This window comes from Carlito syrichta, unplaced genomic scaffold (assembly GCF_000164805.1).
Source record: "Carlito syrichta isolate Samal-C Ts95f unplaced genomic scaffold, Tarsius_syrichta-2.0.1 Scaffold304770, whole genome shotgun sequence".
Classification (NCBI taxonomy): Eukaryota; Metazoa; Chordata; class Mammalia; order Primates; family Tarsiidae; genus Carlito; species Carlito syrichta.
This window is the reverse complement of record NW_007248866.1, coordinates 319,254-334,879: the sequence shown is the minus strand read 5'-3', so window position 1 is coordinate 334,879 and position 15,626 is coordinate 319,254. Positions and strand designations below refer to the sequence as shown.

The 15,626-nt window shown below is 45.4% G+C and overlaps 1 protein-coding gene and 1 pseudogene across 1 annotated transcript; both read right to left on the bottom strand.

Moving 5' to 3' along the window:
• Positions 1-9,013: 9,013 nt before the first annotated feature.
• Positions 9,014-9,956, bottom strand: LOC103263252 (annotated as a pseudogene).
• Positions 9,957-12,129: 2,173 nt separating this feature from the next.
• Positions 12,130-15,258, bottom strand: CLEC10A (C-type lectin domain containing 10A). Its single transcript, XM_008060936.1, has 8 exons — positions 15,192-15,258; positions 14,462-14,578; positions 13,611-13,706; positions 13,458-13,529; positions 13,022-13,126; positions 12,795-12,946; positions 12,435-12,541; positions 12,130-12,295 (listed from the first exon to the last, which is right to left on the bottom strand). The coding sequence occupies exons 1-8, from the start codon at positions 15,256-15,258 to the stop codon at positions 12,130-12,132; spliced, it is 882 nt and encodes a 293-aa protein (XP_008059127.1).
• Positions 15,259-15,626: the final 368 nt, after the last annotated feature.

Below are 15,626 nucleotides of genomic sequence, written 5' to 3'. Positions count from 1 at the left end.
GCAGTGAACCATGATTGTGCCACTGTGCTCCAGTCTGAGTAACAGGCTGAGTAACTAAAAAAAAAAAAAAAGAAGTCAATTACTCATTATGAGCAATAATTGTATAAGAGATCTTTCTTCTTTGCTTGAGTGTCTCCCAAAGCCACAACCTGAGAGAAGGACTTGTGGGAGGCAGTTTTCTTGGGAACTAATTCCAGAAAGCAGGAGTGGAGGGGGAAAGAGACAGGGAAGGAGGAAAGCCCAATGGGGCTGCATTATCAAGATTGCTATACGCTTTGAGTGATTGGGGCACCAGCTTCTCCACACATGCAGAATGATTGACCCTAAGGACCTAAAGTGTCAGTGGATTTACCCACCAGCTATCACTCCCTGTGGGCATGAACTCCCCAGCAGCTCTGGGCTGTCTTGTACTGGTTGAGCGAGCTCCCATTGGTGCTAATGTCCTGCAGCTTGAGGTGGCACGTTGTCAGCACAAGAAGCTGGTTGAATTCTCATGGAACTGTCCTCCTCCACTGTGGCTGAAATCAGGAGGTCAAGAGGCTGTGACATGCGGGCACCAGAGATGTCTGCTACAAGGCCCCATGCCCTAACTCCAGTGAGAAGGATGAGGATGCACAGTTGCAAGCAAAATATAAAATACCTAATAATGAACTTAAGAAATGTGCAAGGTATACGAAAACAACTGTAAAACTCTATTGAAGACCATAAAAATACTTGCATATAGCCAACTTATTTTCAGCTAGGGTGTCTCAATACTGCTATGACATCAATTTTCCCTAGATTGATTTATCAATTAAAGGTTATACAAATCAAAATACTTGTGCCATGTCTTTGGAGTTTGATAAAAAGAATCTAAGTTTATCTTGAAGAATAAACATGTTTGAAGAGCCAGCAGAAAATTTTTAAAAGAATAACAACAAGGGTACTTGTTCTATCAAATATTAAAATATATTACTGAATTATATAACTAAAACACACTTGGCACTGATATAGGAATGGATAGAGCAGTCAATGACATGAAATAGACTCCAGGAAATTAGTTGGGGGTTTTTTATTGTAAATGACAGAAATCCCATGGGAATGAGCCTAAGTATAGAAAGGAGTTTATCAGAAGGATAGTGGAATATCTCATGGGGTCTCTAGGCAGAAGTACAGCTGGGCTTTGTGTCAAAAATGGAGACTGTGCTTTGTAGGGGATCCAGGAGGTTCTCTTTGTGTATGAGATCTACCTTAAATTTTTTTTTCTTTTTTCTTTTTTGAAGTGGAGCCTCATTCTCTCGCCTAGGCTGGAGGACATTGGTACACTCACAGCCATCCCAGCATTGACCTGCTGGGCTCCAACGATCCTTCCACCTCACCCTTCCAAGTAGTTGGAACTACAGGCGCATGCTACCACACCTGGCTCATTTTTTTTATTTATTATAGAGACAAGGTCTCGCCAAGTTGCCTGGGCTGGTCTTGAACCCACGGCTCAGGCAATCCACTCGCCTTGGCCTCCCAAAGTGCTGGGATTACAGGCTGAGCCACTGAGCCTGGCAAAAATTTTTTATTATACTATTTTATTTGGTAGAGACAGGGTCTCCCTGTGTTGCCAACACAGGTCTCCAACTCCTGGTCTCAAGTGATCCTTCCACCTTGGCTTCCCAAAGTGCTGGGAATACAAACATAAACCACCATGTCCTGCCTGAGCTCTACTTCTTTCAGAGCATCTGCTTCATTCTTTTCTCTTACCACAGGTTGACTTCTCTGCTCTTCAGTTCAAATTTTCAAATCTTTACAACAGTCTCAAATATTATAGCTTACAGATTCTCTCTCTCTCTCTCTCTCTCCCCCCCCCCTCTCTCTCTCTCTCTCTCTCTCTCTCTCTCTCTCTCTCTCTCTCTCTCTCTCTCTCTCTCTCTCTCTCTTTCTCTCTTCCCCCTGAAACTACTAGTCTGAGTCAGCAGACTAGCACCTGCTTGATACACTGGAGCCAAGGGTCATGACACGGCTGCTACAGGGGGAAGGATGGGGGGAGTTTGCAGAAATGTGGATATGATATTGGGAGTTAGGGGACCATAGATATCCCCTATACCCAAGGGTATATAGGAATTTCATAGCTGGCCAAAGAGGAGTCTCAAATTAGAGGAAAAGAGATGCAGTAAGTGGTGGTGGGACAGTTGGATCCATTCCACTGATCCATCACTTTGTTTGACATTGATGATGATAATGTATTTCCTAAGGCTACATGCAGTGACTCATGCCAGAATTTTCAGTATTTTGGGAGGCTGAGGCAACAGAATTGCCTGAGGCCAGGAGCATGAAACAAGCCTGAGTAATAGAGCAAGCTTCCATCTCTACAAAAAAGAAAAAGAAAAATATGTTTCTTGTGTGAGATCTTTCTCAATTCTGAATGCCTGGAATGATACTTCTCAAAAATTTTCATTCAAACATTACATTGCATACTAAATGAATAAAGAAATAATAGAAATGTTACAAAGGAGCTATGACTTCTTTTCTATGAAATAAGAATCCAAGAACTTCCTTCCCCCCCACCTAAAGTAATTGGTTTAACCACATGAAAGCCTTGGAAACAGCCACTGAGTGTATAACCTGTATGGTAGAACACACCCCGCAGACAATATCTTAATGCCCTCAAATGATTTGCTAAATCTGACCATCCTGTGATATATTTCCATCAGTTGGTTTCCTAATGGCCCTTCCACCAAATACAATACCTTTAGCACAACACATGCCTTTCATGCAGATTCATTCTGCATTCAGATTTTTCAATTATAGTGCTTATGCTGTCATTTTTGTCAGAATAATAATAACAGGTATAAATAACTCTATTTCTGTAAGCTAAAACCAAGTGAAAGGAAAGTAGACATCAAAATACCAAAAATATTTCACACTTAAAGCCAAGTACATTTAGTTCTTTTCTATGCAATGTGTAATAACAAGGTATTTATGCTCTTGCTACTTCTTTTCCAAATGAACAGTTTGGGACAAACTTTGAGGAGCTACCCGACCTCCAAAGTGAGTCATCTTGCAACGTGTTCTTTGTGGCAACAAGACACCACATTATAAACAAATTCTAAACACACTGTCTTAGTTATTGGGGGGAGGGATGTTCTTGCTGACCTGCAGACTAGCCCAGGGGAGGAGGGCTATGGGAGAGGAGCAGAATGCACACCAGCTCTTCTGTTGAAGTCAAGTTCAAGTTAGGGCTGCATTAGTTAATTTCTACCAGCAGATGCGTACAGAAAACCATTCAGGTTTGCCACTGCAGGGAGCCAGGCAGGGAGAAGAGGAGAAGGAGAGATTCAACCTCCCAAGATGCTGGTTGGAGAAAAACACCACTGACATGTGCTGATAAGAGATGGAAGGCAAAACAAAACAAAACAAAATAAACTAGGAGTAATGGAAGTGAAGTCGTCGTTCTCCTCAAGACACCAGGCCAAGAAGAAAGGCTTCAAAAATCCTCTGATCACGGGAACATTCTTTTTCACAAATGACACCATCTCCTTGATTTTGTTTTTGCCTTCAGCAGCTAGTTACTCTTGGAGCTTCTAGCAGTTCCTTGGCTGGCTTCACATCCTCCTCTGCTCGCTGCCAGGCAACTTTGCTGTACCCAATCTGGTTTGCAAACAGAAGGAGCAAAAAAAAATCTACTTTCCACAGCTGTTGTAGCCAACTTTCCAACCTCCTGGAAGATGGAACCCGTGCACCATCCGGTATGCCTCCAACTGACAGAGGTGGCCATGCTAGAACTTACGGCTCAGATGCCTGCCTGAACGTGGCTGCTTTGTAGCAAATTCTGCCTGGTCCAGAGACTCTGAACTTTCCTTAGAGTTCCCTTGACAGGACATGGCTATTCCATTGAACTCATCTCCCGAGGACACTGCAAGGGCTCTGCGCCACCTTTTCCCACTGTCCTTACCATGTTCTCATGGCCCTTAAAGTCTACAGTGCAGCGTTGCAATCACGGCTTGATTACCCTGAGTTCCCTTGCTCCTCTTTCTCTTTCTCACCAGGCAAAACCCCATCCCCAGTTACATCCTCCCTTCTTCTTCCTCTGATCCTGCACCTGAGCAGCTGAATGTGGCTATAGGAAACAACTACAACAGCTAAACCACCGCCACATGAAGGCCCGCCTGACTTTAAAACTGTGCCCAACTTCAAGTGACTCTTCAGCACCACCTGACGTTCCACAGGCTCTATTAATGCCTCTCCAAGGTCGTGCTTCACACTTGCTCCTCGCATTGATACTTTTTCACTCTCAGCCAATGACTTTGCTTCTTATTTCACTGAGAAAATGGCAGCAATCTGCTCAGGGCTCCCCCTCATGCTCTGTGCAGACTGCCTAGAGAGTCACATATTTGTCTCTTTGAACATTTGGGGCACTTATTTCCCAGTCTCCCTTGCAGGTAGGTTGGGGCAATGTGACCGGATTCTGGCCTACACCACTTCTGACGTGTAGGCGGCATCCAGGCCAGGCCGAAGTGTTCTGTGCCTGGTCCTCTGCACTCTTTCTCTATGCTCCTCAGCTGCCCAGATGGAAGGATCCCAAGGAGGTCCCTGAGGAGGCTGTAATGGGCAGCAGGATGAGGATGAGGAGCCTGGATCCCTGATCACTCCAGGAAGGCAACCTGACCTGCACTGGTCTGTGAAGTGAGTGAAGAACATACTTGTGTGGTGTAAAACAACTGAGATTTGCTGGCACAGCAGCTGAGTAGACTCACTCGCTTTCCCACCTTCAAGGATATCCAACCATGCTGCTTGCACTGTCCTCACACACCTGATCTTCCCTCCTGCCATGTGGGTGTGTGCTCTCTGCTCCTATGGGAGACCATGAGCCCACACCCACTCATTTATTCCAGGGTGTGTCTCTTCTCTTCATGAACACACTTTCTCTTCCTCCTGAACATTCCCATGAGCTTCCAAACAGGCCCCATCACCCCCATCTTTGATTCACACTCTGTCAACAGTGGGATTACAAGTGCGAGCCACCACACCTGGTCTAAGTTATTATTATTTTAGGTTGGTGTATTTATTTATGTAAATTATATATAGACAATTTATAGTTGTATAAATTTATGAGGTACAAAGTGATGATATGATTTATAAATACAATGTGTGATAATTAAACGAAACTAGATAACACATCCATCACCTCAAATAATTAGGGATTTTGTGTGTGTGTGTGTGTGTGTGTGTGTGTGTGTGGTTAGAACATTTGAAATTTACTCTTAGCTCCAAATTATTTTATCAATGTCAGAACATTAATTCCAAAAAGCTTAATAAAAATTACACAAGCTGTGCTTATCTATTTTAGATATATGTATATGAATGCGAAATTCCTAAATAATATATTAACAAATAGAATACAGATTCTAGCAATACATAAAAAAAATTGGGCCCATTACAACTAAACATACCTTCTTAGGAAATGCAAGGATGGTTCAATAAGATTATTACCCTTCTACTCATGCTAACTTCCACACAATATCATACTACCACCTAACATGGTACAACTTTTTCATTCTAATAAAGATACTCCAGAAAGGAGAGACAAGAAATCCTATCATTCACCTCATCCATCTCTGAGTGATGTTAGTTTATCCTCTAGTCACAAGCTCACTTGGATAGTCTGTGAACTGAAAACTAAAATGTAAAGATAATCGCCACCAACACTCTTTATATAAAATGGGGGGGAGGAATTGGTTAATATATACAAATCTGTAACAAGCAAGAAAAAATATGCATGTCTGCTACAGCCCTTATTTCTGCCATGATGGCAAAGCTGTTGTCAATGTAACTTCCTTCTCCTACCACCCATTGAATGTTCCCCCTGCCTTCAACAAGCATTGAGGGAACAGAAGCCAAACCCAGGTGAGTTATTAACTGTAACAGGGAAAGGAGGTCTTTTTCTGATGGGGAAGCACAAATGTTCATTCCTGAAGTGTCTGAATCCTTGTTTTTTCTGGTTTTATTGGATTGTTATAGTTTTCCATGAAATTGTACTATAAGGTATGGATCACCAAAGGGTGCCCCAGGATTCTCCTGAGTTCTAGATAAATTCTTCCCTGCCCTCTTGGTATAGCAGCAACCCCTTTCACCTTGATTACCAGGATCAATTATCCTAGAGAGTACAGAAACTTCTTCTTTCCTGTTGTTCAGTGGTAGGAGAGACCCTAAATAGCCATGTGAGAAACCTGACTTTCCAGTGTGGTGAAACTGAATATGTTTCCTGGTGGAAACATTTCGCCCTTGGGAATTGTGACCTTCAAAGTTAGTAGAACAGAAGCCAAACCCAGGTGGGTTATTAACTGTAACAGGGAAAGGAATTCTTTAATTTGGGGGCCTGTAAATTCTGACTATGGGAGGAACTGTTCAAAGTCTATGGAGCATTCTAGCTGCCTCATCTTCCAGTGTGTTGTCCTAGAGCTGGCACAGTTATGCAGTGTTAACTAGGTCATTCCAATAGTGTATCAGACAAGCTGCTTCTTGGTGATGGAGTATATGGTAAGATTAGTGAATTCCATAGCTTGAACTAATATGCTGCACTTTTTTCTTTAAAATACATTGTTTGCAACCTGTATGGATTTAGAGTCTATCATACTTAGTGATCTATTACAGAAACAAAGAACCACATATTCTCACTCATAAGTGGACCTTGAACATTTATCATAATACTACAAGAAAGGGACTGGCAGTAGCAAGACACTCCCAGGGGAGGGAGGGAGCGGAAGGACATATAACATCAATAAGGGTAACTGATCCCAAACTAGGTGAAGTGAGGACCAATGGGAGGCCCAAACTTCACCTGAAGGGTGTCTACTTATGTACCTAATCCTGAATTGTACCCCACATCTTTAAAATATAAAAAAATAATTTTTAAAAAATGAGTTGCCTGCTCTGGAGTGTGTTATGTATACCATGACAGTGATTAAGGCTTTCTGAAAGTCCATGGAGAATGGTGCTGGCAGAGCATTGCAGGCAGGGAAGACAGATCTACAGCCAAATAATGAATTCATTTATATATTGCATGCTCTGTCATGTCCAATGCCATTAATCTGTAACCTGCTACTGGAGGCGAGGGTCACTGACTGGTCTTCTCTTATACTCACTATACTCACTCTGCTGAGGTCCAGCCTTTGGATTGTTTTTTTCTACATTATGCCAGGGAAGTTTGGTATCATCTCAACCTCAATCAGCAGAGACCACTACTGAGGCCACCAGATTTCAGTTTGTCAGCCAAGCAAATCATTGGAGCATCTCTCCTCTCTAACCCAGCAAATTCAGGATATGTAGGAAGTACACCCTTATTAATAAAGTGACAACACATAGGCCTGTCTCTCTAATCCAATGGCTCAAAACAGGCAACTGTTAAAGGCTCAGATACATGATCAAGGGCAGCCTGGCCAGATCATAGACATAGAATCTCAACCTTGATCAGAGCAGAGGCCGCTTCACCGTCAGAGCTGCTTTGACTGTTGGTTACACAAGAGGGCCTCAAGGTGACTTGGGGAGGCAGAAGCCATAGGCAGACCTCCACAGTGGGAGGGATGTACCACAGATGCCAAGAGAGCCTTGGGCAGGTGGAGAAGAGCCAGGTATGCATCTCTCAGGAAGGGTGGGGAGGACATTGTGGATAGTATAGTTCTTGCATCCCATTCTGAACATTTATGATCAGAAACATTAAGACTAACCTCCCTTGGCTGCAAAGTATCACTTCATTCAAGAGCCCAAAAGGTCAAATATCACTATTATGACAGTAAGAGTGCAATTACTTGTTTTTGGGGGGAGGGAGGGTTATTGGGGGTAAAAATCACAGAAAGAACAATATACTTGTGTACAAATACAGAAGCAGTCTCCAAATGGCAGGCTGTGCTTGTCCACAAAACAAATCTTCATGCTGGTCATCAGAATCTGCGCTCATAAACTCTGTATCCCTTCCAGAATAGGTGCACATAAAGTATATGGTCATCTTTAAAAATCTGTACTGTCCAAACAAATTAGTATTATTTTATAGTAAAATCCCATAAGTGAGGAATGCATCCAGCAGGATTTGTACTACTGAATTCCTATTTTGGAATCCATATTTGATTGATTAAATTCCTCTTTTGCAAGATTCTAGAGCCAACAAAGAAGGCCAGTGTAAAACGATATAATTGCTTTTATAGCTGCACCATCTGTAATATCAGCAATGACATTTGTCCACCTTTCTCCTTTTAGGGCCTGATCCCTCTGGCCCACCACAACACCCCATGGCTACTTTGAAGCAACTTGACCCCTCCCCCTCTTTGTTTTTCTCTGCAGTTTCTAGGCCACTCAGTGGAGGAAATTCCTCCTTTCCTCTGGATAAATTCCTCCAATTTAAGCTCCCATGGTCATAGCGATCTGCATTCTATTATTACAAGGCAGAGCCTTAGCCATCAGGTGAGCTTTGATTGTATTTTCAGTGGTTTGTTTTTCTGTAGAGGAATTACTGGGGTGGAAGGTAGCTCTGAACTTGGGTGTGGGTGTTGCTGTCCTTCCCTCCTTGCTCCCTCTTTCTTGCCCAGAGTGACTATGCTGTCCCCTGATCCTGTCCACAACAGGGTCACACTTCCTGATTTCATGGGGCGGGGGAGGACAACCTACATACCTAAAATCTAAAACTAGTTCTTTAAAATTCAGCTCAATTTACAATAACACTTTTTGATCTAACAACTGGAGTTGTTTTTCTTACTGTTTAGAAGCAAAATAAAGATACTCCAATGTCTCTTAAGAAGAGGACTGTTCTCAGTTAAGCAATATTTTGTTGTTCAAGGAAGGTGCTAAATCCTTCAACAAACACATCATTTAAGTACACGAAATGATTAATCGTATTTTTATTGCAAACATTTAATGACCTCAAAACACAGAGGGTCATATTTCCTCTGCTGAAATAAAAATTTAAGTTTATTTTTTAGGGAAATATCTGTGTCTTTTTTTTTAAAGGAGAATTTTTGTTATTTTTATGTACAGAAAGCTCAACAGTACACATTTAATCCAATTTAGTGGCAAGTTATTTAGCTTTTGCCATTTCCAACTTGACAGCATGAGCCACAGATTTTGGACCCAGGACACTGCCTCCCTAATGACAGTAGATTTCATCATTTCTGTCTTGCAATTGGTTCTGATGGCTTTCATCAGCTTAGCCAGAGTTTGTCTTCCAAGTTAACCTGTGTGAAAGCAACAGTGGTGTAGGTCTTCCAGAGAACTAGATGTCCCAGTCATACCTTTCCCCTGAAAATGGAGTACGGGACCCCCACTTTACAACACAGGACAGGCAGGAAGACAGCCAGCCCAGCTTGATGGGATTCAGGTCCTGTGTAGTCACCACCAGCTGAGACTTCTTGTTCTTTAGCAAGGTGGTGACAGTGTTAACCCCTGCTCAAACGACAGGCAGTTTCTTCGTACGACATCCTCTTTGCCAGCAGTTTTCTTCTCCACCCAGACCAACAGTCTCTGCTTCTTCCTTCACTCTGGCCTGTACTTGTGAGCCAGCTCAAGCAGGGGAGAAGCTGCTTGACATCCAAGGCCAGGGTGAACTTGTTAATTGCCGGAAGCACTTTCAGGCTCTCACCAGTTTTGCCTCTAATTTAGCAATCTTATTCCCACATTCTTCATTTCCATCACTAAAAACACTTCTGTCTCCCCATACCCTTTTGAACTAGGTTTACCATTCTGTGGCTCACTCATTCATGAGTTACAGAAATCTTAAACAGATCTTGAAATGTACAATGCATAAGGTAAAGGAATACAAAAGATATAAAATAAAAGTATACAGATAATATTTAGAACACTAGACATCAAACCTCTGGCTACCCACCACCCTTCCACACCTCTCTGGCACAGTGATCGTCTCCACCAGTGGGCCCCATGCTACGCTCACCAGCAACCACCCACTTTAAAGAGCCAATGAGAGCAACTTGAAATGAGCCCATGGGGGCGCAGCCTGAGCAGAGGCAGTGATATCTTCTCTTGGGGGGTCGGCTTCTCTTGATTACCTAATGGTGTCAGATCTTCAGGCCAAGAAGCTTTCCTGATATTCTTTCTTCTTTTTACAAGCCCTCAGCTCAACCCCAACCCCAGGTTATTGGTTTGATGCTGTTGTGGTACCCTTGGCAGACCTGAGACCACCTAAGGACTTTTGTGCCTTGTGCACTTTGGTTGTACTGAATTCCAGTAGTTGGTGCCCACAGAGCCACCCATGTGCCACCATTGCTTGTGAAATCTCTCACACCAGGCAGTGTCCTCCAGCCCTCATTGGTTCTTGAGCACTTCCCGCCAAGGTCTCTCTCTGTTTCAGCCTGATGATTTTCCAGTGATGTTGGTGGACAAGGAGAAGTGAGGGGTGCTACCCTCCAGAAGCTAAATTCTGCCCTTCCCATACCTTTCCTCTGACCTCATTCCCTTTATTTTTAATCAACACTAATTGAGACCCTCCTATATGCCAGGTGGTTTTCAGGGTACAGATAATTCAACAATGAATGGGTCCTGCCCTCTCTTAAAGAACTTACGTATGAGTTGGTTTTTAATATTATAGCTGAACTGCTTCCCCGTAGTATGATAGAATGATTGAAACAAAAAATTGCAATCTCCACCCCTCTCTATAGCCATTAGTTACATAATATGATATATTGTAGTTCCTCCCATCAAAAGGTGGAATCTATTTCTCTGGTCCTTGAATCTGAGATGCCTTGTTCTTTGCTTTGACCAATAGGATGCAGCAGAAATGATGCTTCAGTTCCAAACCTGACTCCGGAGTCCTTGCACTCTACCAATTAATCTCTTGAAACCCTGCTCAGCCACTCTATAAACAAATTCAGGTTAGCGTAGTGTGGCCCAGTCATCCCCACTGTCCCATTCCATAGCCAGCCAAATGTCAGACATGGGATCAAGGCTACCTCAGACCAGCCAATCCCAACTGACCACAGACTCATGAAGGAGCCAGACAAGATGAGTCAAACCTGACCAGATCAGATCTATAGACTCATGAGCTACAATAAATGCTGATTGTATAAGCAATGAACTTTGGGGTGGTTTGTTATATAACTGCAGCTAATCAATACACATAGAGATCTTACCTACTTCTCCCAACAACTCTGGGATCTCTGAAATAAATTAAACAATTGCATTTCCTAATGACCCCAAGTTTACACAATGATTAAATGAAAGAAAATATATGAACTCAAATGTATATGAGAAGAAAATGCTCTTTTCAAAAAACATAGGGCTTTCCAAGGCCTTACTTACCTAGCTTTTCCCATCTGCCATTTTTATATTGCCAAAAATCAAGTGACATAAAACATCTAAGGTCTCACAAAATAGTATATACTATATTATTTCACTATATTAGTTCATGTATATGAAATTCTAGAATAGGCAAAACCAGTCAATAGTAAAAGAAAGTAGAACATTATTTGCCTGGGGACAGGGAGGGGGTTAGACTGCAAAGGGCATGAGGGGACTTGTGGGGGTGATGGCAATGTTCTTTATCAGGATAGAAGTGGTGGTTACCTAGGCATTTATATTTGTCAAAAATCATCTCTACTTTTTAAATGGGTGCATTTTATTATGTAAAAATTACACCTCAATAAAGTTTTTTTTGTTTGCTTGTTTTTTGGGGTTTTTTTGAGTTGGAGTCTCAGTCTGTCGCCCAGACTGGAGTGCAGTGGCCGCTCCTGGCCACCGCAGCCTCGACCTGCTGGGCTCCGGCAACCCTTCCGCCTCAGCCTTCCAAGAGCCAGAATTACAGGCATGCGCTACCATGCCCAGCTGATTTTTATTTATTGTAGAGATGAGGTCTTGCTGCCCAGGCAGGTCTTGAACCCGCGGGCTCAGGCAATCCACTCACCTCAGCCTCCCAAAGGTGCGGGATTACAGGCTGAGCCACTGAGCCCAGCTAATAAAGTTTATTTTTAAAGTTGAAAAAAAAAAACCTTTAGAAGCTCTATCTTGTCTTTTTAAAGTTAAGGAGAAAAAAAAAATGATAGCTGTGCTTCCAATCTCCCAGGGCTTATTCCACTCCCAGAGAGGTCTTGCTAGGAAGTGTCTAGGGAAAAATCCCCTTCGCCACTGATATTTTCATGGCTGAGTGGTCTATCTGGAGGCAGCTCAGTGACTTTCCCTGGCCTGGCTCAGGCCTGCCTCGCAGATCCAGCGGTAGGGCCTCTGGCAGACATCGTCATTCCACCTGCCGTCAGGGTGGAAGTGGGCACAGTCCTCGCCTCCGCCCAGCCCATGCCCATGCCAGTCATCTGGCTGGCCTGGTTTCCAGTTCCTGAGGGGAGAGGACAACAGCAAGATAAGACGGGTAGATGGAGTAGATTTCAGGTCGGGGGAGGAGGGGCTGCTGGTCAGACCCCAGGGGGACAGAGCTGATGGGGGACATTGGGCACAGAAATCCAGGGTGCACTCACTTGAAGTTATTCTCATAGTCCGTCCCATCCACCCATTTCCAGACTCCTTCAGGGTCACTGAGGCCCATCCAAGTGTATGAGGATCCTAGACGTCCCTGGACAAAATTCTGGGGTGGCAGAAGGGCAATGGTGACTTCTCCTCATCCCAGCCACTCCTTAGACTAACAGTTCTAAACTTTAGCTCTTCATTAGATCAACTGAGAAGTTTGGGGTTATTTATCCCAATGCCAGGCCAATTAAATCTCTCCTCGGATGGCAGTCATCGCTAAAGCTCCTGGGTTGTTCCAATGGGCAGCCAAGTTTGAGAACCATTTCCCTGAATGGGACACATCTTGGGAACTGAATACAAGATGCCCTCACCTGCTCCTCCCTGGAATTGATGACCACCAGGTGAGCGTTCTCCAGCTGGCAGTACTTCTCAGCCTCAGGCCAGGTCTCCCCGGACTGAGAGAACCAGTAGCAGCTGCCCGCATGCTCTACCCAGTTGACGGGGCAGCAGGTCTTTTCGGAGCCTGAAAGGGAGAAAGGGGGTGGAAGGGCTTGGGTGTGACCCAGTGGGCTGTGGGCAGAAAAGTGGAGCCAGGTACTCCCCACACCCTCCTCACCATTGTTCTTGAGAACAACCATCTGGCAAGTCAGGGAGTTCAGGTCTTTCACCAACTGCTGGACTCGCAGGAGCATTTGGGAATGAGCTGGGACACACAGATGGGCAGTGGGCACAGTGCCCTGGGAGGGGCTTCTGTTTAGTGTGTCCTCAAAGCTCAGATGCCCCTGCACAGGACCCAGTCCAGGAACCTTCCTGCCCTCCCACACACATCATGCCCAGGAGTGGGGAGCAGCCTTCAGACCTGCTTTGAGTTCCTGCTCCTGTTTCTCCAGCCTGCTTTCCAGAGAAAGTACGTTGTCTTTCAAGCCATGAGCTGAAGGGGAGGGCAGTTCAGCATCGGGAGGCTACTCCCACCCCCACCTTTGTCGGAGAGCCCAGCCCTCCTCCTACCCCCACCATCTAGGAAGTTCTCTTACCTGCCTGCAGTTTCTGCTTGTGATCCTCCACCTCACCTTTCAGAGATGTTATCATTTCCTGAAAGCTGCTGCCTGGAGATGATGGGGCTCAAGGGTCAGCTCCCCTCTCCCCCACGTGGCCCCAGCCCAGAACCCTGTCCAAGTCAGGCTCACCCTGGGAATTCAGAGCCTGGATCTCAGTCACAGTGTCTGAGGTGAAGTTGCTGAAAGTTCTCCTCAGGGTCGCCACGTCCCTCTGAACCTTGGAATCTAGACAGGTGGATATGACGATTGGAGCTGAGTTGGAGTCTCACTCTGTTGCCCAGACTGGAGTGCAGTGGCTGCTCCCGGCCACCGCAGCCTCGACCTGCCAGGCTCTGGCGATCCTTCCGCCTCAGCCTTCCGAGTAGCCGGAATTACAGGCATGTGCTACCACGCCCGGCTGATTTTTTGATTTATTGTAGAGATGAGGTCTCGCTGCCCAGACGGGTCTCAAACCCACGGGCTCAGGCTATCCACTCCCCTCAGCCTCCCAAAGACGCAGGATTACAGGCTGAGCCACCGAGCCCAACTGGAGCTGAGTTTTATCAGGACACTTCACATGTATTGTCAACTTGGATCCTCACAGCAGCCCAGTGGGGCAGGTGCTATTGCTCTTCAGCATAGCAGATGAGGAAACTGAGGCTCAGACAGGTAAAGTCATTTGACTGCATAACATATGTGAGACCGAACTAATCAGCAACAGAGCCAGCAACCATCCTGATTATGGGCCCATCACTGTTTCCTCAAGGATCCCACCACTGTTCTGATCAATTACCCCACTGATGCCACCTTCAGTGCACCAGTGGCCCCATTACAGCCCCTAGGCTGAGGCTAGCACTGCCATTGTCGTGACTCATTGTTATCTCCAAAACTGCCCCAAGCACTGTGCCCATCATTGCTCCTGATGCCCATAACTGCCCTCATCACCACCCTCTCATTGCACCCCATTATTTCCCTCTTCCCTGCCCACCCATGATTCTCACTTTGGGATCCGACCACACAGATGACAATCAGCAGCAGGATGCTGAGGCCCAAGGAGAGCAGGAGGAGGTAGGGCTTGGAGCAGAGACGTTGCAGGAGGGACTGGATTGGAAGCAACCCTGCAAGAGGAGAAGCTGTCAGGATGAGGAGTATTCAAGACAAGACAGACATGGAAGAAGGAGAGGGCCCAAGGACCTGTCTAGGGATGAGGGCTGGGCACAGGGAATGCTGGGGCAGGGCTGAATGAGGAAGATTGCGGGGTGGGGATGCCAAGGCCTTTGTCCTCAGGAGTCAGCACAAGTCCTCGGCCACGTGAGTCCCTCACACTCCCGGTGACCCATAGATACCAACACACAGGGGACGATGGTGATATGTGAAGTCAGAGCTGGAGGGGGTAGGAGGACACAGAAGGAGCTGGGGACAGTCAGGCCCTTTGCAGGCTTCCACTCATCTGCACCATCAGGTTCATAAATGAGTTTCCTTATCTTCCCCTCCACCAATGAACAGCTCTCATCCTCGCCCCACAGAGATTAGGAGGCCAGGTTCACTGTGGCCCTCCCTGTCCCAGTCTTTCTGAGGATCTGAAGTCCTCTTCACATTAGGCCCCCAGAGACTGGGGCCTGACACCCTCAGATTGGGGGACCCACCAGCACAGAGAGGCAGACAGAACATGACAGGAGAAATCCTAAACATATTAAGAGGGCATTTGAGGAGAGTGTTTCTCCTTCTTACCATTTCTAATTCCCTGGATTTTCTCCTCATTTTCCAAGTGCTGGAAGTTTTCATACTTCGTTGCCATACTTGGGTCAACAAGAGATGTCTAAGGCTGTCAGAGCTGAAAAGTAAGGCAGGGTCAAGGCCAGGCTGAAGAAGAGCCAGGGCAAAGGAGGAGGCTGAGACTAGGTTGGAGCCTAGGTCAGGGTTGGCATTGAGGTGCAAGGAGAGGCTCGGATTGAAAATGAGCCCAGGGTTAGGGCTAGGAGGGAAATGGGCCTGGGTTTGCAGCTGATGTTAGAAATGGGATCAGGTCTGGGCTTCAGGCCTAGGTTGAGTTGAGTTTGGGGTTGAAACTGGAGGTAAAGTTGGAGTTAAATGTATCTCCAGGACTGGATCTAACATTGGGGCTGGACTTGAGGTTGTATCTCATGCTAGGACTGGGGTCAACAC